This window comes from Homarus americanus, unplaced genomic scaffold (assembly GCF_018991925.1).
Source record: "Homarus americanus isolate GMGI-L3 unplaced genomic scaffold, GMGI_Hamer_2.0 scaffold1024, whole genome shotgun sequence".
In the NCBI taxonomy this organism is placed as follows: Eukaryota; Metazoa; Arthropoda; class Malacostraca; order Decapoda; family Nephropidae; genus Homarus; species Homarus americanus.
The window spans coordinates 2,081,141-2,105,696 of NW_024715228.1; the positions used below are offsets into that span (position 1 = coordinate 2,081,141).

At 37.7% G+C, this 24,556-nt stretch overlaps 1 protein-coding gene across 3 annotated transcripts; it reads left to right on the forward strand.

Annotated features, from left to right (window-relative positions):
* Nucleotides 1-1,011: 1,011 nt before the first annotated feature.
* On the forward strand, nt 1,012-24,121 carry LOC121855812 (Golgi-associated PDZ and coiled-coil motif-containing protein-like). Of its 3 annotated transcripts, none has more exons than XM_042350930.1 (14): nt 1,012-1,130; nt 3,045-3,181; nt 3,421-3,591; nt 6,281-6,289; nt 7,013-7,188; nt 7,531-7,675; nt 7,846-7,983; nt 8,368-8,493; nt 12,613-12,740; nt 15,057-15,185; nt 16,754-16,944; nt 17,042-17,276; nt 18,659-18,754; nt 20,680-24,121. In XM_042350930.1, the coding sequence occupies exons 1-14, from the start codon at nt 1,043-1,045 to the stop codon at nt 20,762-20,764; spliced, it is 1,854 nt and encodes a 617-aa protein (XP_042206864.1). In that variant the 5' UTR covers nt 1,012-1,042; the 3' UTR covers nt 20,765-24,121. The 3 variants fall into 3 exon arrangements, with proteins under 3 accessions (XP_042206864.1, XP_042206873.1, XP_042206883.1); XM_042350949.1 differs by lacking the exon at nt 1,012-1,130 and adding an exon at nt 1,237-1,399; XM_042350939.1 differs by lacking the exon at nt 6,281-6,289.
* The last annotated feature ends 435 nt before the right edge of the window (nt 24,122-24,556 follow it).

The following is a 24,556-nucleotide window of genomic DNA, read 5'->3' on the forward strand; positions in this document are numbered from 1 at the left end:
TCACCACTGATTGGCTCGTTAGCTGCTTGGGCGATTGGTCACGTCTCTGTTACTTTTCTTTTTCTTTTATCCTCTTCACCAATTGATCGGCTCGTTAGCCTCTTGGGCGATCGGTCACGTCTCTGTTACGCACTGTTGGCAAGTACTGGGCATGCACCGGCTCCTGAATGTACCTGAACCTGCTCCAGTGTTGGTCAAGTCTGGTCTTAAAAGAGCTCACACTCGGTCACAACATGAAGGATTACTCTCAACAAATAGTTGTCAGGGCAATACATCCTCTGTTTAAGCTGCTCTTTTAAGGCCAAAAATTTATGTATTGTACAAGGAAGACCTCTCTAAGTTGGACTTCTGTATATGGGGCTCAGGGCTGTCTGACTTATGTTTACCCCCCTTCTGGGTGCTTGTAACCATCATTTTGCTGAAAAATCCTTTCCAAAAACAAAATTAAAATCAACAGTACACATTTACACTGCACTGCACTCTTATTGTAGATGAATCGTGAGGTGGAGGGTGGTGGGGCTGCATACCTATAGTGGGTGGCCATTAGGTAAATAAGGTAAATTTCCTGTCCACGCTCTTGCATCAGTCATTTGGGGGACAGCCTCACCCATGCGTGATGTCCATCATATCCACAGACTATAGAAAACGGCACTGCATTTAGGGGTGACTGCTGTAACGACTTCAATGTTTATAGAAATTTTGTTATAGTGCAGCCTAAGTTTTCGTAACTTAGATGACTTGGGAATCCCAGTCACCCCTCTTGGAGGAGTGCTAGTTGGGGTTCTCTTGTGCCCGTGCACATGAGAGGCACAGTCCACTAAAATTATTTGTATTAAAAATTACTTCTTTTTTAATGAAGCAGCCACTCTTTTTTCCCTTTAATCTTACACATTTTTTTTTAAATAAATGTTTTTAAAGAAATAAATCTTGGATTTTTTTGTGATATTATAAAGACAAATATTCAATATTTGAAATTAGGGAAACAATTTCAGTAGGTAAGAGTTGTTTTGTTTACGTTGCCCAGCTGGCAGATGTTGGTGTCATGGCCGCCACAAACGTCACTTTTCGATGGCTCGATATACTGGAGAAGGAATTCGACAAGGCCTTCGTTGACCTTGATCTACTGATAGGTGAGGGAGAGTTTCATAACTGGCAATTCGAGCGATTGTCTTATCTAATGTAAAGATTCATTGGATCGTCAAGAATATTTTGTGGCTCGGGCAAGAATGTTGTCACGTCATGTGACTTTAACCCCTCCACTACTGGACATCACTTGTGTAGTTTTATTTGGCTGACACCAGACGATTTTATTCAGCACAGAGAGTCACTTTGTACCCAAGGGGTGGGGCTAAGCCTATGGTCAAGTGATGTTGACACGTGGAACATTTGTTATATACAGGTATTCTGTAATTCTCTGGAACTTTGGTAGAACTTGATAAACACTTATTGTTGGAGAAAAATATGTCATTCGGGATGTACAGTATGTTGAGGAAAGAAACACAGTAGTGGAGCATAGGCGTTGATATAATTTGTTCATATTTTCCATAGTTACAGTTTGGATGATACAGTAACTAATAAAAACGGTATGACCAACTTTTTCCTTTAATACATTTTTTTATTTTAATTATTTCTTCGTTTTCCTCTATGATCATATATCACTTGTATTGGGCAAGGCATTAAAGTTGAGGGATAATATGGGGTAAAACACTGCAAAAAACTGATAACATGGCAGTATTTTAAAATCTACGTGCTTTCACATGAAGAAATTAATTATTTACCATAAATATTCTGCTGATAATTCTGCATGTTTATGTTCCCTATTAAACGAATAAATGTTTAATCCAGTCTTTGTTAACTTTAAAAAATGACAGAGCCTCACATAATGGGTTTTATTACAAAAAATATTAATTTGATTTTTTTTTATGTTATAGGCTTTACTTTCCTAATGCTTTTGCTTATTGTTTGTGCAAATCCCTTTATTTTTTTCCTTTTGGTGTAATAGTTTCTTAAACCCATTCTATGTATGAGTGATGATAATCATATACGTATAGTACAGTAGTTGGATTCAAATCCTATTTCCAAATTCTTTGGAATATACAATAATTGGTTTCTAAGTGAACTGTATGTTCCTATACTACTGTTCTAATTGTTATTTCATAAGGGGAGACAAGAAAGCCATCTTGAATTTAACTTCTGTAGTTATGGCATTCTGTGTGGGTTGCTATTTATTGTATTGCAAGTTATCTGTGACATAAGCTTATATGTAATCAATTTTCACCTCTGGGTGCTGGGGTTCGAACCTGGACCACCAAGGTTGGCAGTCAGGCAGCTATCAACTGGACTATAATGGGCTAAATTGTTTACAGTGATTTACCTGTGTACATTACAGGCTCTGATATAAGCTTAGATGCTTTCAGCCAAAAAATTTTTGTCTCCAAAACTAACTTAACAAGATAAAAATATTGTTTTGTTTTACTGTACCTACCAATGCTGGAGATTAATACTGCCTGGTATTTTTGGTTAAATATGATGATAAATAAGTGGTGCTATGTTGTCTAGGCTCATTGGCTAGCCAGTCTGTCTCAATCTGCCACTGACTTCACCTGAGAGTATTAGACAAGCTGGCCGCATGACCAATGACAAAGGATGACTAGCCCAACTTCATGAACAATAATGCATGCTGGTTCATTCGTGAATTTGCTTGTTAAATTACATAGAATTTTGTTAATTGAATTTTCATACCCCCAAAACACTAAGCTCATTAAACCAAATACTGTACTGTATAGTACTCATCCATCAGTTAAGTGGAACTTTACTGTTTAGTACAGAAGCATTGTCAAAAGGGGGACTGGCTGTGGCTTGGAGGATAAACCCCCTCTTACTATGAAAACCTTTTTTTTTTTTATATTGCACAAGTTTTACTTATACAGTACTGTATAGCTGCTACACTGGACTTATACAGTACAGTACTGTACCAGCCTTTATTAGGGACAACCCAAGGTATAAATGAAAGCACTTGCATTTATGAATATGTTCAATTGCAGGTGAAGTTGACCACTATGATATAGAGGAGCCTGATTTTCAAGTACAAGCTCGGTCTAGATTGGAAGCTCTTTCATCATGTTTTGCACAACTTGCTCACAAGGCACAGACAATTTTCCAGACTAATGCTAAACTGGAGGTCAGTTTGATGTTATGTAGCATTAAAAGAAATTTATAATTTGTTATCTTCTTTGGTTGCACATTGAAATAAAATTACATATTAGAGTTTAAAATCTGAGTATTCCTGTTGCTAAAATTGGCATTGCCTTTACTAGAAATGGTTAAAAGATAACATTAGAAATCACATTAACTATTAATATTCTAAATGCTGTAGTGTACTGTACTGTGCTGTAATCTTAAATTCTATAAATATGCCAGGCCGAGTTGGTACATCTTCGACATGAATGTGCTGAGGGTCGAGCCTTCCGTCAGGTGGCTGAGGCAGAAAACAGAGAGCTTTTGATGAAACTTCACTCCAGCCAATTGAAGTTACATTCTACAGGTGGAGCTGCTCACACACAAGACTCAGAGAAGATCAGAGAGCGACTGGTAATCTAGTTTTAACCATTATTGTCTTGAGCTTTAAATGTTTTGAATATAATTCTTGTAGGTGTGAAATTTTGAATGTAAAATCTGTATGCCTTTAAACAGTTCCATTTAGATATTTAAATATCAAGTATGGAATTCTTTATATTTATCTCGCATTGTGCTGAGGAGTTAAAACACAGTCTATTACAAGCTTCTTAGTCTAGAATGATCAGGAGCATGTTCTCAATTTGTTTATTTATTTAACCTGTGGGTGTGGGTGGGTGGGAATTTCTGTCTATAATAATGATTTGTAGAATCTACTACAGTACTCTCAACTACTCTCTCTTCTGCACTGATCAGAGGACAGGCTTTGTCTGAAACTGCATTTTGCTGGACTACATAATATAGATGAATGTTCCAAGATGGTTGTGCTGCTATGTTTTATTGGTAGATTTGTAGTATTTGGTCCAGGAAAACTCAGGCTACATTTACCAGTTTATTGGTGTGGCTAGGAGATCTGTGCTCTAACATGGAGCGAAAGTGAGTGGCCGTTCCGAGGCTTCCCACGAGTATATATACCGGCTGACTGAACGAGGCTGTCTCGGCTTAAGTCTCGAACCAAGTTCAGCCATGTCAGCCAGCTGACTCAACAACAGTTACATGAGCAGAATGGCTAGTTACAACAATTATAGGCATCTGTTAACTATATTACATTACATTACATACCATAATTACATTACATTATACTTATTACATAATATTATATTACATAATATTATTCTTCAGTCGCTACAGATTGTTGGCCATTTGTTTTCTCAATGTAATATACTTTTACTTTTATCCTCTTCACTGATCGGCTAGTTAGCTGCTTGGGCGGTCAGTCACATCTCTGTATGTCAAATAGATGAAGAATGTATCTTTAACCCCCTAACTCCAGGGGCGTCACTTGTAAGATTTTATTTGGCTGACACCAAACAATTTTATTCAGCAGACGGGACCCCCTTACACAAGTGATTAAAGTACAGATCCAATTTGTATGATGTCTTTGTCTATTGAAATTAGCATTAAAAAACTATACACATACAGTGAATTCTGCTATAACGCGTGTTTTGATAACGCGAATTTGCTCTAACGCGATTTATGAATTAGGAACGATATTTGTATAACGCGAACGCTTGTTTGCTGTAACGCGATTTTTGCTTACTATTTCTCCAATTTTGTGGTACAGTGGGGTATGCTATAACGAATCTAATTGGTTCTAGAACCTTGTTCGTTATAGCATTCGTTCGTTATAGGATTAATCCGTTCCAGGCCCCCAAATACAACCACTTAACACTGAAAAATATAATTTAAAATTGTAAAAAAGTGCATAAAGATGCATCTAAACCCCTGAAATAAAGAATATCATTAATATTTGTAATAAAAAAACAATAAATTAGAAAAAAAAAAATTAAATAATGTTCGTTGTAGGAGTTTCGTTCGTTATAGCATTCTCAATTTTATAGGTAAAACCGTTCGTTATAGGAATATTCGTAGTAGAATCCGTTCGTTATAGCATACCCCACTGTATTAACTGTGAATATAGTAAAGAAGAATATCAACAAGAAGCGTTCTGGTGATAGAATTCCTGGTGATGATCGTAAAAGAAAGGATATAACACTTGAAGAGAAGCTCGATTTTATCAACCTCAAAATCACCCTTCTCCCCATCAAGTAAAGTGTTACATTTACTGTATGATTTCATTATTAGATATGAATGTAACATTTATTTAGACTGTGCTATCCTTTGTGTTAGGCTAACTACTAAATTTTTTCGATTTCGAGTAATCTGCACCTAACCCTATTTTCTCCATAAGCCCTGTTATTTCTATTACGCGATTTTCTATAACACGATATTTTACAAGAACACAATTATCGCGTTATAGCAGAACTACCTGTACTGTACAATATTCATTTTACCTATATTCAAATAACTGCTTTATCTTATGACAATACTCAAGTCATTCATTAAGTTTTTCTTCATATTGTACAGTATTTCACAAAACTCCTCCATCATGCAGCAGCTCATTCCCTTTAAAAAAATATTTCCTAACTAGCATTCATACCACTTTTTCTTAATACTGTATAGTCATCCTTCTATTTGGGGAAATTTGTTTTACCGAAATTTACTATAACGGAAATGGTTGATTTATGACTAAAATTTGACAAACAGAAAGCAGACTTGCTAGAAAGGAAATTTTGGTAAACAGTTGAATTTTAGAAGGAAATAAAAGTATCTGTATACATAATTAAAATTATCCTAATCATTTTCATCTTCAGCATTTTATGGCCATTTTCCGCGCTTGCATGGGTTAGTCGCTATTACCTGATGGTAGCTCTCCATGCTGCACAGTCTCTTAGTCTCTTTTGTAAGGTTCTTTGCAGTAATGTCATTTCTTGCAACCTCTCCCCATGTCATATAATTTATCCCTAATTATTAATCTTTAATGCTAATATAGCTAACACAGGTGTTTTTGAGTCTTACATTACCTCACACAACTTGAGCAGTACCACACTTTTTGGAAAGTGTTACTAAAACTCCACTGCATAACTAAGACAAGTGGTTGTGAGTTGGAGGAATTACATTACCTCACACAGCTTAACTGTACCACATACTTTTTGGAAAGTGTCATTAAAACGTTTTTTTTTTCTTATGTGCTGCTGTTAAATAGGATGAATGTGTAAGTATAACTTGAAAAGTACAGTGTAGGAGTACAGTATAGTGTCTGGTAAGATTTTTCAATAAGGTTAATTAATATTAGTACAGTGTTTTTATTATTATTTTTTATTTTATTTATTTTTTCCTCTTCACCACTGATCGGCCCGTTAGCCACTTAGGCGTTTGGTCACTTCTCTGATATGCACTGTTAGCAGATACTGGGCAAGCACTGGCTTCTTAATATATTGGAACCTGCTCCAGTGTTGGTCAAGTCTGGCCTTGAAACAGCTCACACTCGGTGCCGTCACAACGCTCTCTTGCAGATTGTTCTGAGAGTTCACAATTTTCACTCCGAAAATGTTTGCCCTCTCAGTTTTCTGGACTTAGATGAATAAAATTTCTATATATTTGTTTTATATGTACAGTTGTAGTATATCGTATTATACATATTTGTTTGGATTTGCTACCATACTGTACAGTATTTCTTTTGGTAGTTATTAAATTTTTTCTGCAAAGACTGTGTGACCAAAAATGCCCCCAGGCTTGCCTTCCATTATAATATTAAGTCAGTGGGAACAACATAACAATTAATGTTGTTTTTCCTAATGGCGTGTTTTGTAGGAGTGCTTCCATAGTGTAAATAGAAGACTAATTCTAATTTAATTTTTAAAGAGGTAATTTTAAATTTGTAAGTGTTGTGTTGCTAAATATTAATACCACAAATTCTTTGTGTACCCCACTTTAGGAAAAAGACTTGGAGCAACAGAGATCGGAGAACCTGAAAGTTATGATAGGAACACATGAGTCTTCCATATTGAGGAAAGAGAATGATTCTCTGCGGCGGTATATCCTAGGGCTCCAGGGTGAGCTGTTTGGAGCCAAACTTGCAGCGAAGTACTTGGATAAGGAGCTAGCTGGGAGGTAAGCTTTGTGATGAAAGTCAGCGATACAGTATTTAATATTTTCTTACCTCCCATGAATTGTTGAAGGCACAAATATGATTTACTTGAATAATTCAGGATTACTTTACTGTATGTAGTATGTATAAGTGAGTAAGGCATATGAGCAATGATTTTTTGTTGGTAGAAAGTGCTGTCCATATAAGTGGGTATACAGTACTGTACATATAACATGAACTCCTTGTGTTGACAAGTCTACTGTTTGCTTGTAAAAATTAAATAAGTTCTATAGAATTTTCTCTTAATTAGCAGTTAACAACTTCAACATAACTTTTATATATGGCATTTAAATTTTTTTATATAGGATTCAACAGATTCAGCTACTGGGTAGAGACTTGCGAGGAGAAGAACATGACAAACTGTGGCGCCAACTTGAGGCTGAGATCCACCTACATCGGCACAAGACAGTAGTGCGTGCATGTCGAAGTCGTTTTACACATGGAGCACAGGTACAGTAAATATAGCAGAAAAATTGTGGCTGGGGTTGACCAAGTAGGCAGCTAAGCAGTGGTTGTGATGTTTTATTTTAAAATCCATTGTTTCTTTTTCTTCCTTTTGTAGGAATCATCATCTTCCATTCTGAGGCAGAATTATCATCTTTACATATTTGTGTTACTAGGTTCCTGGAGATGGAAGAAGTGATGGAAGCGCTTGTGTGGTGAATGGGGGTGGAATGTCACGACCTAGCAAACAGCAGCAGCGGAGGATTGTAACATTACAGAAGGCTCCACATGAGGGTCTTGGTATGTCCATTACAGTAAGTGTTTTATCACTGTTCTCAAGTGGTAAGGTTTGTAATAGTCAGTGGTAATGAAACTCAAACACACCTTTGATCTGTAGGATGAGCCAAGAACTGGTTGTACTGTAGGGCTTATCATCTGATTTTATTGAAATGAAATGTTAAAAAAAATTTTAATTTTAGTTTACCTGTGCAAAATACAAAGAAGCCTTTTATATTTCTCTTCTGTCATAATCCTCTTTCTTGTTGTTTGCCATCAAAAGTTAATCATTTTTGTCGAGAAACTTAACCATATTTTAGTAATCCCTTGCCCATTCCATTTTATATTTGAAATACCATCCTTGTTCAGAGCACATAAGTGAACTCCATTGTTATCAGACAACAACTCATTATATTTTATAGGGAGGACGAGAGCATGGCGTGCCGATCCTCATCTCAGTCCTTCACCCTGATACACCTGCTGGCCGTTCAGGACACCTGTATGTTGGAGATGCCATACTATCTGTCAATGATATTTCCTTGAAGGAGGTGAGTGCTAATGGCTATTTGGTGAAGATTCTCAAAATTTTTATTGTGATAAAGGTGGTGTATCAATTAGGCATCACGAAAATTGTGACCAAGTCCCAAGTTGCTGATCTGACTTTCTGCCTCATTTATACACAATTGCAGGGTCTCAATTGTTTCTCTTACTATTGACAACACAACATACATATATTGTTCCTTACTTTTGATTTTTTTTCATTTTGTATTTCTTTGTGGTTCTTTATTATTATTATTATTATTATTATTATTATTATTATTATTATTATTATTATTATTCTTTTTATTCTTCTTATTCTTCTTCTTCTTCTTCTTCTTCTTCTTCTTATTCTTCTTTCAATTGAACCCAGAGGGTCCCGCGTTTGAAAACCGCGTTAAGTGAATAACAGAACATATGGGATTAATTCCAATAGAACCCAGCCCGACCCCCAAACTCCACTTTTTGACGACAAATAACTATGTTGTAGTAAAAATTCTATCTTAACTTTATGGTGGCATGAAAAACAAGTAATATAGAAGAGGTTAGGTTAGGAAAGATAAAGGTTAACATAGGAAAAATAAAGAATAGGTTAAAAAACGAAAAGTTTTAAGGAACACTCACGGTAGTAGAAGAGATGGGTCGGCATACGGGGATGGAGGCTGGTTCCGAGGCAGAGGGCAGATTACTGCCCCTCAGGTGAATCACCATTACTAGGTGAATCACCATTACTAGGTGAATCAATATCACTGTCACTTACAGTTGTCATGGCTTCCCTGACAAATCCCTCAAAATCAACTTCACTATCACTATCACTGGCTTGGGCTGGCTGTGGTGGGTTGCGGGCGAAGAACTCGGTTATGCTTTGCTGACGGCTGGCTTTGATGTTTTCATGATACACCGTGATGTACGGCTCCATAGCCTGCACCAGTCGGGTATGGAAGACGTCATGGCGTTCATCGTCAGTGTCGCGGGAAACGATGGACTTAATTTTTTCTGTTAACTCTATGACACACTTAATATCACTATGACTTAAACTAGGTTCTTCGGAGAATGACGCACCTTCTTCCTCCTCTTCACTGGCGGGTTCTTCTTCCAACATCTCGTCGGCAGTCACTTCAGGATCTCTGATCACCTCCATGATGTCTTCGTTGGTGGTCTCGGAGAAGCCTTCAGCTGTAACAGTCTGCGCAGCTTCTCTGGCAAGGTCCACTGCTACTGCAACAGTCTGAACCTGACCAGTCACAGGTTCACTCCTCCTCTCACCTGGTATGCCATGCAACACATGTCTCCATGCGTGACGAATCGTAGCAATAGACAGCAGATCCCATGCCTCCACCAAGAAGTCTACAGCTTGTTTGACGTTAAACTTCTTCCAAAATTGTTTGACGAGAAGTTCTTGAGTCGCCGCCTCTTGTTCCTTGTCCTCGTCGCTTTTACTCTCGCTGTCGGTGTCACCCAGCTTACGCAACTCATCCTTGGTGTTGGTAGAGTCGTTCAGGAGCTTGAATTTCTTTGCCGAGTATGCAGCTTTAACATTGCAGATTAACTCCTGGTCCATGGGCTGGATTAATGACGTAGTGTTGGGAGGAAGGAAGACCACTTTTACGTTGGGGTGACGATCCATAAGTAGGGGCGAGTGTCCAGGTGCGTTGTCAAGGAGCAACAAAATATTGAAAGGAACATTCTGTTGCTCGCAGAATTTCTGCACGTCAGGAACAAAAAAGTTGTCAAACCAGAAGAGGGACAGAGAAGAGGACATCCACGCCTTACGTGCGGTTAGCCAGTGGACATTAAGCTTGTTCATCTCCATTTTCTTGTAGGCGTGCGGCTTGCGGGCTTTGTGAATCACCGATAACTTTGGTTTACAGGTACCGGAGGCATTGGTGGTAAACAGGACGGTGATGCGTTCCTTCTGCATCTTCCGGCCCCTTACCTTGCTCGCAGACTGGACAACGAAGGTCTTGGAAGGTAACTTTTTCCAGAAAAGACCAGATTCGTCCATGTTAAACACCTGGTCGTCAGTGTACTGTCCTTCCTCCATAATCTCACGTAAAAACGGAGGCAAATCTCTAGCCGCCGCACGGTCAGCACTCGCTTCCTCACCAACAATGCTGATGTTGGTGACCTTGTTCCTCCTCTTAAACCTATGCAGCCAACCATGGGAAGCATTGAAGGGTTTGGGCTCTGCAATTCCCAGTTTACGTGTCACTGCTGCGTATAGCTCACGTGCGTACTCCTGCACTGAGCGCGTGTCCACCGCCATGTTGCGTCGCGCCTGACGCACCAAATAACTCACCAGCAAAGTTTCCACTTTTGCCAGCACCCTGTTCTGGCAATACCTGATAGATGAAGCACCTGCAGACTTTGTGATCTTCATGTGCTCCTTTATCTTGGCTGCATCCTTCTTTATTGTACGAATCGTAGATTCGTTGACGCCATGCTGGCGCGCGAGATCAACTTGGCGTCTTCCTTTCTCCAAATCTTGAACAATTTGGTACTTCAGCTCGTAGCTTAATGAACGTCGTGTCTTCTTTGGTTTAGTGCCGCTGGGTCCAGGTAAGGAAAGGTTTCTCTCTGGGGGTGGTGGTCCGGCGGAAGCCATTTTACGGAACAATGGATGCGCGTTAACCCGGCGTGGCCTTGAGGGATGAAACTGCCGCGGCTAGGTCAAGCGTCGTCTCTCCTCCCTCCCTCCCTCCCCGGGGTAGTCACGTCATAATACTTTAAGCCAATTACAGCTAGCAGCAGAGGGGGGTAGGGCTGCATGGCCAATCACAGTCCGAGACGTCATATGACGTCAGTGATAACGCAACAAAGACACACACTGCGCAACCTTACCGCGCCGCTTACCCAAGCGGAGGGAGGAGGAGGGAGAGGCAGGCAGGCAGGCGGGCGGGTGGGTGGCGCGTGGCGCGTGGTCAAAATCTAAAAATAGCATCCGAGCAGGACACTCACCGCGTTGCTGTGGTCCGCGTTAAGTGAAAGTTCAGCTTTGGCAAGGCACCGCGTATATGCGAAAACGCGTTAAGTGAAAGCGCGTTAAGCGGGGTAATACTGCTTATTATTATTATTATTATTATTATTATTATTATTATTATTATTATTATTATTATTATTATTATTATTATTATTATTATTATTATTATTGCCCCCCAGGCCCTGATGTGGGTCAGTGACCTATGCCTGGGTGGGCTAATTCCCATAAAAAAAAAAATTGTGTCTACAAACTCTGGTCCTTTTAACCTGAGTACTGTGTAGGATCAGTGTGTGAACTCCAGTTGTGATGGAAGTGGGGAATGTGAGAAAACTGTACATTTTCATTATTATGCAATGTAATGTCACATGATCATGCAATTAGCCCAAGCTGAACCCGCACAAACTCTACCTGGACAGACTCAGCCAGACCTATATGACTCCACACCCTTGTTCTGGCATTTTATCTTGATGTAGATTGTGATTTACATTTCAAAGATATGACACAAATTTGATCCTGTACTTTGTGATGCCAACAAAAACCCCAGTGTTGTGGAAATTGTATGTTATTTTTTTAATCATTGGGAGATATTGAGGTGCTGACACGGTCATCTGGGAGCAAGTGTGATGAGTAATAAATACGTGATGGGTGATAATGGCTGCTTATTGCACTAGTTTTTCAAAAATTTTCAGCTTGTCTACAAGTCTTTATTACATACAGTTTTTCCTGTTAGTGGTCGTGCAGTGTTGAACTATCAGACAACTCCTGGGGTTTGTTCAATAGGTTTAGGGTGTCCGTTATAACCGGGTTCCATTATATATGGTGTCCATTATACCAAGAGTTTACTGTACAGTATATTGTTAGTAAAACAAATGCATTATTTTAGCATATTTCATTACTATTTTAGGAATATACAGCAGGTGTATATTACAATAAACAAAATTTAACTTTTGATTTTCATAAAGCAAACCATCTTAAGTCAGGGACTACAGTACCTGTATTACCAAAATTCATACTTACTGACAAAAATTATGTGCAGTAGCTTGTGCAGAAGTTTTTTTTGTAAATATTGTTTTATTATATACCGTACAGTAATATTATTTGCTTTTCAATATCATATAAAATGTTTTTATATTTTACTGTAATGTTCCAGGTTAATCATGTAGATGCTGTACAACTATTGTCATCACAGGAGGGAACAATCAGGTTGGAAGTGGTGTATGTATCGCCAGAAGATGATGATGATGACACATCACTTGTAGAAGATCCATATGGCTTCAAGTAGGTTTTATTCATGTGTGATGATCATTGTATTTGTTTGAAACTCCTAATGCACTACATAGTTATGGGCATAGCTAGTAATTTCTCTCCACACTAAGTAGCATATAATGTTTATGATTGTTCAATGCCCACACTGCCTCCTGAGTATGAACAAAAAGGTCTTATTTTATAGCAGAACTTGAAAACCTTTCTTAACCCCCTTACATTTGTGGTGAGTCAGCTGGAAACTAAAGTAAAATGGCAGATTGGCCTATAGTGGGCAAATTTTGTTTCCAACCTTTTTCTTTGTGGTGAAAGCTGTGACCAGAAGGGGTAGGTACAGGTAGATTCCTTTCATACTGAGAGTAGCAACAACTCGAGATTTGATGCCATCTTAAATCCACACACACACACACACAACAAAGTGATAAGACATCGAATGTTTATAAATCTTGTGGATATTTGGTGATATCGCCATGCACAATTGTGCATGCTGGCCACATGTTAAGTGAAGAAACTGTTTACAACTCAGAATAGCATACTAAGCGAGATGGAGCTGGTAACAGCTGTGTGAATGCCTGAGGGACAGACTATCGTCTTCTACTGTAGAGGCAACATCTTGATTCTCGTCAGCCAACATCTTCCTGCAGGACATTATATTTGTTCTCGTTGATCTAACCCCAGACCCAAAAATGTGAGTGTGATTGTGAACTGTTGAATCCTCTGAGAACTCTAAATAACTTTAATAAGTGTAATTATGTACTGTATATTGATCGTATTATTCAATCTGTGTGTCCTGATGTATCAGCAGTTGTTACATGTGAGTTATATTTAACAGGTTATGTACTGTATATTGATCGTATTATTCAATGTGTGTCCTAATGTACCGGCAGTTCTCATATGTGAATTGTATTCAACAGGTTTTGACCGAATTATACTCATCGCGTCAACCAGTGCCGGATTTAGACCTGTGGAGGCCCATGGGCAGCCTCTTTGTGGAGGCCCCCCTCATTATGACTACTCCTGGAGTAGCTAGCCTAATTTCTATCACGCTTCTTGCTGAACATTGTTTTACTTGATGGAATAGATAAACATGAATTTTAAAGAATGAAAATAAAAATAATACAAATGAATAAACAAATAAATAAAATATTGTAATATGTGGAGGCCCCCAGATTGTGGAGGCCCCTGGGCAGCTGCCCACTTTGCCCACTCCTGAATCCGGCCCTGGCGTCAACGACAAGGGTCTTATTGTCCTGCACAAACCAAAATCGCTCCTATGAGCAATTACATTTGGTTTGTCAATACTCTATAATATTGTAATGGAAACTTACAGATATTTGATGTCTTATCACTTGGTTGCATGTCACAGTATGTGTGATCAGATTGAACATAGCTTTTCATATGTTCTTCTGTAGAAGAGCCGAAGAGCCAGGGCAGTTTCGCCTAACGGGAGATTTCCTACGCTTGGGAACACTGCGGTGAGAGAAGAGAGTCGGTACTGCAGTCCATTTGAGCTTCCATTTGCCATCAACTCGCTTGTTCTCAATTGATCACCCTCAAAGTGTTATGACAATTAGAAGGCTAATGCAGGTAATATTTCAGTCAGGCAAGAATATCACAAGGACATAGTTTATATATAAAACAAGGGAAATAAATAAAGCATAAGAAGCGAATAGAATTTGCTCGAGCAACTTTTAATAGGCTACACGGATTTTTCATACTGTATGTCCTTATTCCTCGTGTATCTCTTATATTTTAAACTTATTTTTATGGAGAATAAGAGTGAGCTTCTCACCTAGTGAACCTGCTCACCTAGTGTATGACAACACAACCATAAAACATATCTGAGACAAATAAGATGGTGGGGACGGTTTCCAGTCCAGACGACTGACTTTGTTTACCCATATTTGCCTTCATTCTGGGTGTGGAGGAAATCTGTACAGTTTAAATCCTTTCTCCGATCTATTAGTACAGTACATCCGATGGCACAGCAGCACGGTATTACACATTACACACTGTGTCCACATCCAACCAGGAATATGATCTGCTTGACTCCACAGGTCAATGTGAACGGAGGGGCTCGGTGGCGTCAAGATGGCGTCCAGTAGCCTCGTTTTCTATTTAAACACGGGACCACCTATGTCGCTACTCTCAGTATGTAGGGACTCTAGGTACAGGTACAGTAATTGTAAAATTATTCCAGTTTTCAAAGAAGGTGCAACACAGTGACCAAGCTCCCCAGAATTGGCTAACACAGTGATAAGGACCACCTGACTAATGGGTTTGTCATATAATAGGATTTTACGACCATTACCCTGTTTTTGCTTTTGACAGATACAGAATATATGATGAAGATGTAATCAGCCTCACTAGTAGTCAATTGATGCCCAATGGTCGCCTCTCTAGAGCCTCAGTTGAAAGTGTGAGAGGATCTACAGACAATATGCTTCTTGATTCTCCAAGGTGAGTTTTTAATCTTTGTTATGGAATCTTAAGGAAACACTAGGAGTCAGTTTTTGCTATAGTGGTGGTAGCAATAGTAGTTCATTCTGAAGCTGCCTTATTCATCCCATCTGTACTCTGTCAATATCATCACTCTTGGCAAATAATTGCATTATTTGTTCTTTCTGTTTCTTAACTCATAGGTAAATGATGTGTTGACTCCGTAATCCTCACTTAATTGTCACACTGATGCGCCTCTTCCAAGATTTTTTAACCACTGAACTTTCTTTCCTATAGATAAGAAATTGTGTTTCCCCTTAGCACTGTTACCTGGACACCTCTGCAGGTCATTTTCACCTACATTGTAATGGCAAAGAGAAAATGCAACAGACAATCACCACAATTACTAAAATGGCAAAGTGGACCCAAATTGAAATGGCATTACTTGACTCACCTTGTCCAGATTTAGATGTTCTTTGCTCCAAAACGATACAAATAGACCTGAAGTGATATGGCATCACCTGACCTCTTGTTGCACAATATGCACTAAAAAGTTTGTTTGAACTTTGACTTTTTTTCTTTACAAGCATTTAAACTTCAATATTCTTAAAAATTTAAAATTTTGGGGTACATTCGGATTACAGGTTCCCAGAGTCTGGATGGTAAACCTGGGTGCATATAAAATTAACAACACACTACAGTTACCAATATGTAGCATAGATTTATATTTAAATACTGTATCATAACACAGTATCTGGTGGGTATTTATTGCAAACAGTGATTAATGAAATACAGTACTGTATATTAATAGTTTGATAAAATGTTCTTAGAGTGAATATTAATGTGTCTAACTTATGTAAGCTCAGTGCAGGTTGTGTATAATCACTATCACTTTCACCACTTTCTGGTCACTTTAAAACCACAGTAAAGGGAAATTATAACTAAAAAAAAAGCACAAAACACTGTGAGAACCCCGTCTGGTATTGTATATGTAAACAAAATTTGTTGGAACGTGGGGAAGGTGACCCTCACTAAGCAGTTCCACAAAGTGTTTCCTCCTCCACCATATAAAACACACTTATTTTTTATAAACTTTTAAGTGTAGTTACATTTGTATTTACTGTTTGGTATATATTTTATCTATAGTTTAATGTAATATTTTTTAAATAGCAAATCCTTATTCTAAGCAAATATGTCACCACATGACTCAGACTCTTACATTGCCAGATGTACTACAGTACAGGGTATATCTAAATCAATCAATCATGCCAAGGCAGCCAATCACAAGTCATGTTGGACAACACAAGTTGCCAGACCACAGGGTGCAAGATTAGACCTGTACTATTGTACAGCACATTATTTTTGGGGGGTTGAACATGGGAGCAAAGCATCATAAGTGTAATAAACATAAGCTAAATAATACTGTGACGATAGATATAAGCATATACAGTATAGAAAGATAAATATCATTATACCAAATCTTATAAGTAGCTAAGTTGTGAAATATACAAAAATATTTTAACGAAAAAAGTTCCAGGAAAAGTGAACTCTGTACTGGACTCTTTAACCCATTTCTGATTATGTTACAGGAGACGTGTGGATGTTGACATAATTGATGAAAATGGAGAAGTTTCCACAAGTAATGGTGCTGGTGATACACACACATCAAGTAATGGAATGGATGATTTGACCCCCAGTATTGGCATAATGGATGATGCAGTGTCACATGAAAGTCTCAATGGAGCAGCTGCCCATCTTGAATTTCATAGTGATGTGACAGGTATGAAAGAGGTATATTTATTACTTGTATACATGTAAATGGAAATTATCATATTAATGACCAATGCCATAACAATGAGTAATGATGTGTATTACAGGAAGTGAAGATGAGGGAGGTGCATTAATTAACAACAGGACCCAACAAACAGCTTCCACTTATGTAGAAGCACATGAGATCACGCCACCCAAGTCCACAGCAAATGATGCAGGTTTAACCACACAAGAGTCAAGCAAAGAACACACAGGACAAATGCTTTCTTTACTCAACCCACAAGATTTAGAAGACAACAGTTTTAAGGAAACACAAGACTCTGTCACAGAATCTTCTCTTAGGTCAGTATTGGGGATAAGTTGACTAGAATATCCTGTTTGATTGCATGTACTGTACAGTATCATTTATGCTGCTGTGTAAGATGCATATTTTTCCTAAAAAATCCCCCTGTGTTTTACACACCGAAGGGGTGATATAAGGTTAAAAACTGTGATGGTTGGTTGGCCCATATACTGAGGGTACCCTGGTCATGTTGCCAGGAAAAAGTCGATAATTTTAACTCTTAGTTTATCATGGAAGATTGTTATGGTTACCTGTAAAATATAAGTTTATTAAGTTGTACAAATTTTTTATTTTTTCATTTTACATATATATTTTAATTATACAGTATTACAATGGATAAAACCAGTGAAAAAGAACATATTGGTCACTGTGAACTCTGCCGTGGGCAGGAAGCAGAAGTCATCTACAGCCATGAATGCTATTTTTAGACATTTGCTGTTTAGAAATTTTGAGGCCGCCAGTCTGTGTGGCTTATAAGTGGCAGGGACTGTACATACTGTAGAGCATTAGCAAGTAACTCCTTGATGTACACTTCTGTATATGGTAACCAGAGTGACCTAAAACATATCTCGTAATACAGTGAACCCTCACTTTACGCGGTCAATTGAACCCACGGCGGCCCGCGTAAAGTGAACAACATAACATATGGGATTAATTGAAATAGAGACCGGGCCGACCCCCAAACTCCACTTTTTCAGACACAATACCTACGTTGTAGTAAAAATAACTTCTTAATTTTATGATGGTATGCACACACAATTAATAATTAAGAGAAATATCAATAATATTATGTTTTTTAACACTTACATTAGTAGAAAAGATGGCTGGGCACACAGGGATGGGGGGTTGGTTCCGAGGCAGAGGGCAGATTATTGGCTCTCACCTGTATCACTTGTATCAATTGTATCACTATCCACCACAGAGGCTTGCAGGGCCTCTTTGTCAAACCCCTCAAAGTCTATATCCTCACTATCATTATCACTGACTTGGGCCGGCTGTGGTGGGTGGCGGGTGAAGAACTCGGTAATGTTTTGATGACTGGGCGACCTTGTGCGCACCCTGCTCGCGCCGCTCTCCGCGTAAAAGGGTACACACACCGCGGAAAGTGAGCATTCCGGTTTTGGCAGGGTACCGAGTAAACGTGGAAACGCGCAAAGTGGGACCGCGTAAAGCGAGGGTTGACTGTATTTTGAAAACTTTAGTTGGTTCATAATTAATAAAATTTATAGAAAATTATGAGTAGTATATTTAAGTGGTGGTTCAGAGATCACTTGCCTTTAACAATAAATTAACACTTACATATTGTATTGAATAAATGTAGAGATAGATAAACAGAGATTTTTCCCAGAATGTTAACATCAGTTTTAATATTTCTGTCTAGCTCTCCCTCTTTGGATGACAATGAGGAGGATCAACATGAAGGCTGCCGTACGCCACTACAAGACATCGAGTACAAGCTCAACGCTAATTTCTCCATGTAAGATATTAACTTCTTCTTGAAGTTTGTTGAGAAACTTGATGATGGTACAGTACATAGTAAGAGAAAATATGACATTGAATGATTTATGAAAAATATTGGACGAGATTAAAGTTGGTTCATTCAGACAGTGATGCAAAGGATTGTTCAAAAAACAAACTATGTGATTATATTACATTAAGCCAGGTGTGAACTAGACCTTTGACCACTTAAGTAGCCAAGCTCTTGAAAAGCATGAGTTAGACAGTGTTTAGAAATCTAGTCCGGTTACCAAAAATTAGGAATGGATAAATGGATGGATAGGTAGGGTGACTACATGACTACATAGCCCCAAGTAGTTAGTAGATGCAGTGGAGATGTGATAATTTGTGGGTTTGGTACTAGAAGACATTGTAAATTATTAATTTGCGAGTTACAATTTCCTGTAATTGATTTAAATGGAAATAATTAGTTTGGTTCTGGATGCTAAAAATATGCATAATCTATATGAAAACTGCTTTGATAAACACTCAATATTGTAAATAATACATAAAAGATACAGTAAAACATAACGATTGAAAAAAAAAGACAGATTTATATTCCATAAATAGATCCTTCCATTCTCATAATCATCCTTTGGGTGACACCAGTACATCAACATGGAGACAGGCATGGGCGCGGTGATCGAAAGTTCTGGCTAACGTGGAGATTACAGTACAGGTAACTCGCGTTTTACCCGCATTTGATTTCTGCGTTTTTGGAATAACGCGATTGTTCAATTAATACCAAAGGCTAATTTACGTGCACCTATCTTTGAAATAGCGCGCTCAAGACGGTTTAAATTTGCCGCGTGTATACGCCTGGTCGCCTGACAGTGGAGTCACGTGTGATGCCTGGTGAGGCGCTTGTAAGTTATTACTATTAAGTCACAATCATATCAACATCAACGATTTTAATATTATTATTATTATTAATTATTATAATAATGTACAGTAATAATGAAGATTATTACTACTTATGATGAAGATAATGATGATAATGACGTATTCTGTACAACTACTGTGACGACTTCCAGCAAGCTTCCTGCGTATCGGTTTCTCAGTTCACACCAGCACTACTTTTTCTCTGTGCTCTCATTTGCATTGTGTGTTTGTCATGTACCTTTTTAGTGTTAAACGCTGTTTTCCCAATTGAGCATGTCTGGTAAACATCCATCTGCCTTCTCTGGGGCGTCTAAAGCCAAAAAGGCACAAAAACAATCGCAATGGACGTGAAATTAAATGTGATCACCCGCCTTCAGAGATGAGAGCGTGTGTCGGAGGTTGGCCACGTGCTTGGTTTAAGTGAGAGCACTGTTTGTACCCTGTGTGGTATATGATGGTTCCCCTAATCTGTACCATTTACATGTATTCTTATGAGAAAATTATGTTTAATTTACGCGTTTTTGAATTAAGCAGTGGTTTTCAAGAACGTAAGCCCCACGTAAAACGAGAGGTGGGTGTACTGTATAAACATTTAAATTGCATATTGAAATGTATGTCATTACTAGGGGCATTATATTAAAGAAGGTATATACATAGTTTATACTCTATTACATGTGGATTGTAAGCATTTATTTTATAATATAATTAATTCCTTTTGCATGTTAATCTTGTCATATGCACTAATACTGTACTGTACTGTAGTGGGTGACAGTGTTGGTTTGCAAGAGGAGTCCGATAGTAACATTATAATAAATAACTCTTGGAGATGCTTACTCTTGATAACTTGATTCAGCCTTTCTTCATTTTCACAGTTATAAAATCAAATATACAATGCAGCACAGTGAATAGAATTTTGATTAGAGTAAAAGCAGTTTGGACTTACTTGATGAATTGATAAGCATACACAAGATTGAGATTTCTCAGGTGTTGTGTTTCATTTTTTGTAACTTTTCTTTTTTATAGTGAAGAAGGAAAGAACAAGCCTGATGTAGATGCAGATGTGGCTGAACCTTCATCAGGAAGTGATGTGTTTAATGGTAGTTACTAAGACCACAAAATCAGGCTGGGGCAGCTCCTGTACAGAGATACCTGAAGAATCAATTCCTTAGAGGTTTGTTTTTCCAAAGTACCAGGATCACATCCTTTTTGTTTATTTTGCATTGATTGAAATATTCTGCAGATACGTAGGGTTCAGAAAAGGAATAGGATGTGTAAATCAAAAGTTGTTTAAGAAGCATGAGAAAAAAGTCTCTGGAAAAGGGAAAGAATTTGTTTGTTAGCATTTATAAATCTGGAAAAAGTATGCCTGGTGTAATTGGAAATTGCTGAATGGAGAGTGAAGCATATACAGTATTCATTTGTAAGGAAGAATGAAACAGGTTCCTAGTAAGATTATGTCAGTGATGTCACCATGGTTATTCAACACTCATAGATGGGGTGGTAATAGGGGTGAAAGCAAGAGTAATGGAGAGGGTTGAATGTTTGGTAGATAATGATATTGGATGCAAATGAGAGAGGGGTCTGCTGCTATTTACTTATGACACTGCTCTAATGGGCATATCAGAATAAAAATTACTAAATGTTTATGAATGAGTCTGGGAGTACATTATATTTATGTACCTTAGGAAATTGTTTTAAATGTGAACAAAAGGAAAGTGATGGAATTAAGTAGAGAAGGGAGACAAAAAAATTAACGTTAGTTTGATTGGAGACGTGAGGTGTTGCAGGTGTCTAAACCAGTTATATCAGCAAAATGAAGTGATAGATTAATTAAATCTGTAGTAGAGGGAAAGAAATTAATAATTCAATGAATGGTGTGGAGAGAGAGAGAGAGAAAATTGTTAAAGGTAGCCAAAAATTGGAGTGGGAGGGACATCATTAAGCCTACATTAGTGTTTGGGTGTTTAGTATGGATTCTGCATAGAAGAAGAAGTAAGTTGGAAGAGGCAAAAACAACATACTTGAGATCAAAACGTGTATGTTGGGTGAATACGAGGTAGAAAAAAGGAAAGTAAAAATGAAGGGATGGGAAAGTGAAAGAAGTATCACAGACAGCTGACCAGTATTTGATTAAGATTTATAGAGAATGGGATGTGAAAGTTTGTTCAGAAAGGGTGTATAATAGAGTTAGGTGGTAGGAGGGATAAAGGAAGGAGATAGGAGGATGGGTTGAAGGACATGCTTTAATATGCATGGTTGTGTGAAGTGACAGAAATTAACCAAATTGATGTTTGTGGCTTTCTCATGTACAGTAATTAGAAACGTAACAGAATATAGACCTTCTTGTGGTGAGGAAACACCATTGTAGAACATATCTGTTGTAACAGTTAAAAATGAACGGGTGATAGTAAGTGAAGGGAAAGTCTGCATTTGTCCCTGAATATAACCACTTGTACTTTAGCATGAGAAGGCAAGAAGAACTGTGTTTTGTTTTGTTTTGTTTTTAAGTAGCCTTCAGTATGCCAGGTAATTGTTCATTTTGATTTCTTGCTGATATTTGGCTTGAAGTATATATTCTAGCTTATTTTACTGGAAAATTAAACGGTACATTATTTCCTGATATATAAATTGACACAACAGTACAGTTACATGAAAAGTATACTGATGAAACATTGCAGGGCTTAGTGGTTTGGGCTCCTTACATCTCTCCATTCATCTTCTTTTTCTTTTTTTTATTCAGCATTAACCCTTAGGCCCCGGGTGACGTTCCAGAACCTTCGCCTATTTTCCCGCCATTTTTTATTTTTAATTTTTTTATTTTATTTTTATTTTTTATTTTTTGAAAAGTTGATTTTTTCTCGATTTATCCCCGTGGGGGTGAGTTCTGCCAGCAGCACCCTAACCCGGGGCTTAAGGGTTAACTAATTTAAATCATACACAAATATTTTGATATAATTTTTGTATGTAGATGAGATGCCCTAGTTTCCACATACAAGTCATTTTGTTTTGTGATGTACCTGTACAATATTCCAAAATGGGTGGTTGGTGTCATTTCTTAATTAGGGCCCAGTTCAGTGGGGTCAAGTGATAATAATTTGCTTAAAAATCACTTATGGTGCAGTGATTACAATGATGTAAACTCCCAAGAAGCCAAATGAGTGTGACAAGGTCTAGGTTATTAATGTGTATCTTGAGTTTCCATAATGTTATTCTCATTCATGTAGTATATATTATTATTATGTATGATAGAGAGAGTATAACTGCAGTACTAACGAGAAACAAATACTCACTGAGGAATTATGCAGTGAAGTAGAAGAATTCACGGACTACGTAATACAAAATGCTCATACACTTTAGTTGCCTTGGGTGAACCGCTGTTAAACATGAAGCAAGGAGGCTTCATGTTGCCAGTTGTATGACCAACTAAGTGCATGATGCAATCAAACACCACATAATGAAACCAATTTACAGTTTATAAGTATTAATGCATATAAGACCCCAAAGCATAAAAGGGAATAACCTCCAGTCCTTCATTATTCTGTATTTTATATACACCAGAAGTGAGCAAAAATTGCTGTAATAAACACTGAGAATAATACATAGCATCTCATAAAGTAGCACATATATTGTATACAAAAAATAGTTCTTTCCAAGGCACCACTGAGTTGGTAATAAAAATATTCGTGCCTAATTCAATTATTGGGCAGTAACCAAACTCATAATTTTAGCATAAAAAAAGCCTCTTAATTGATAAAACCAGGATCAATATTTTTTGTGATACTGTACTGTACTGTACACCACGGTTAATATTTTGCCTTGTTTCATACTCTTGTTGTACCCTTGAATATTAATACAGGTACTGTGAAGTCGTGATAATTTCCAAAATGCAAATTCACATTTTTAAATTTGTGGCTACCTCTATTACTACCTCTTTTTTTTTTTTTTTTTTTTTTTTTTTACTGTCAAATTGTCATTATTTGCATCTGAGTACCAGCTGCTGCAGAAACCATAAAATTTTGGAAATGTCATTTCAATGCTCTAATGTGAATTAGGAATAAAGAAAAGAAAATATAAATATCATTTCAATGCTCCACTCTCGAGTGCTCTCACTCTGCCGCTCTTTTAATACAACATTATGCAATTTCCCATATTATTAAGGGTCATTTGGTACCGGGAAATGAAGCTTCGTATACCCCAAAAAATTTTCCCCATAAAAATCCTGCACTCAACCCCAGAGGAGTTATTATGTGGTATTAAATTCTGATGCTTTAATTACATAGCTGACTGCCTGTCTCAAATTTGGTGTACTGGCATAACCCAGAGGATGATTATGAGAAGGGAAGGAGCTGTTTATGCATTGTACTGTAGAAGTACTTTTTGTACAAAATCTGTGTGTTACTGTATTTTTTATGTACAGTGTATTGTATTACATACAATAATGTTTATTAAAGCAGTTTTGAAACAGTTTTTGCATATTTTTTGGCCTCCAGAACCAAACTACCAGTAATTATTTAAATTTAAATCACAAATTATAATTCACAATTTCATAGGACTTCATAGGTCTTCTGGTACCTGACCCACGAATTATCACGACTCCACTGTAATAACTTTAATGCATCATGAGGGACCATTTACTATACCTAAGATGCTTTTACTTCTACTGTAAACAACTTTAACTTAGTCTTCCTTGTATTTTATTTTGTCATTAGATATTGTTTAGATTTTCAAAAAAACAAATGTGTAATCAATTTTTAATACAGGGGGTCCCCCAAGTTTGCGGATTTTTACTTCCCGGTTTTCGGTTATTCGCGGATGACACCCTGGATGTACCCAAGAATGTCTGGGTAGTTTTAAAGTTGCCGGTATTTTTGCGGCTGGGACAGGGAGCCATTCATTCTAG

Coding starts and splice junctions, on each gene's coding strand:
- LOC121855812 (XM_042350930.1), top strand. CDS start 1,043: ATGGCCGCCACAAACGTCACTTTTCGATGGCTCGATATACTGGAGAAG. Junction 7,676..7,845: donor GTTTTACACATGGAGCACAG/GTACAGTAAATA, acceptor TTGTGTTACTAG/GTTCCTGGAGATGGAAGAAG. Junction 15,186..16,753: donor ATGCTTCTTGATTCTCCAAG/GTGAGTTTTTAA, acceptor ATTATGTTACAG/GAGACGTGTGGATGTTGACA.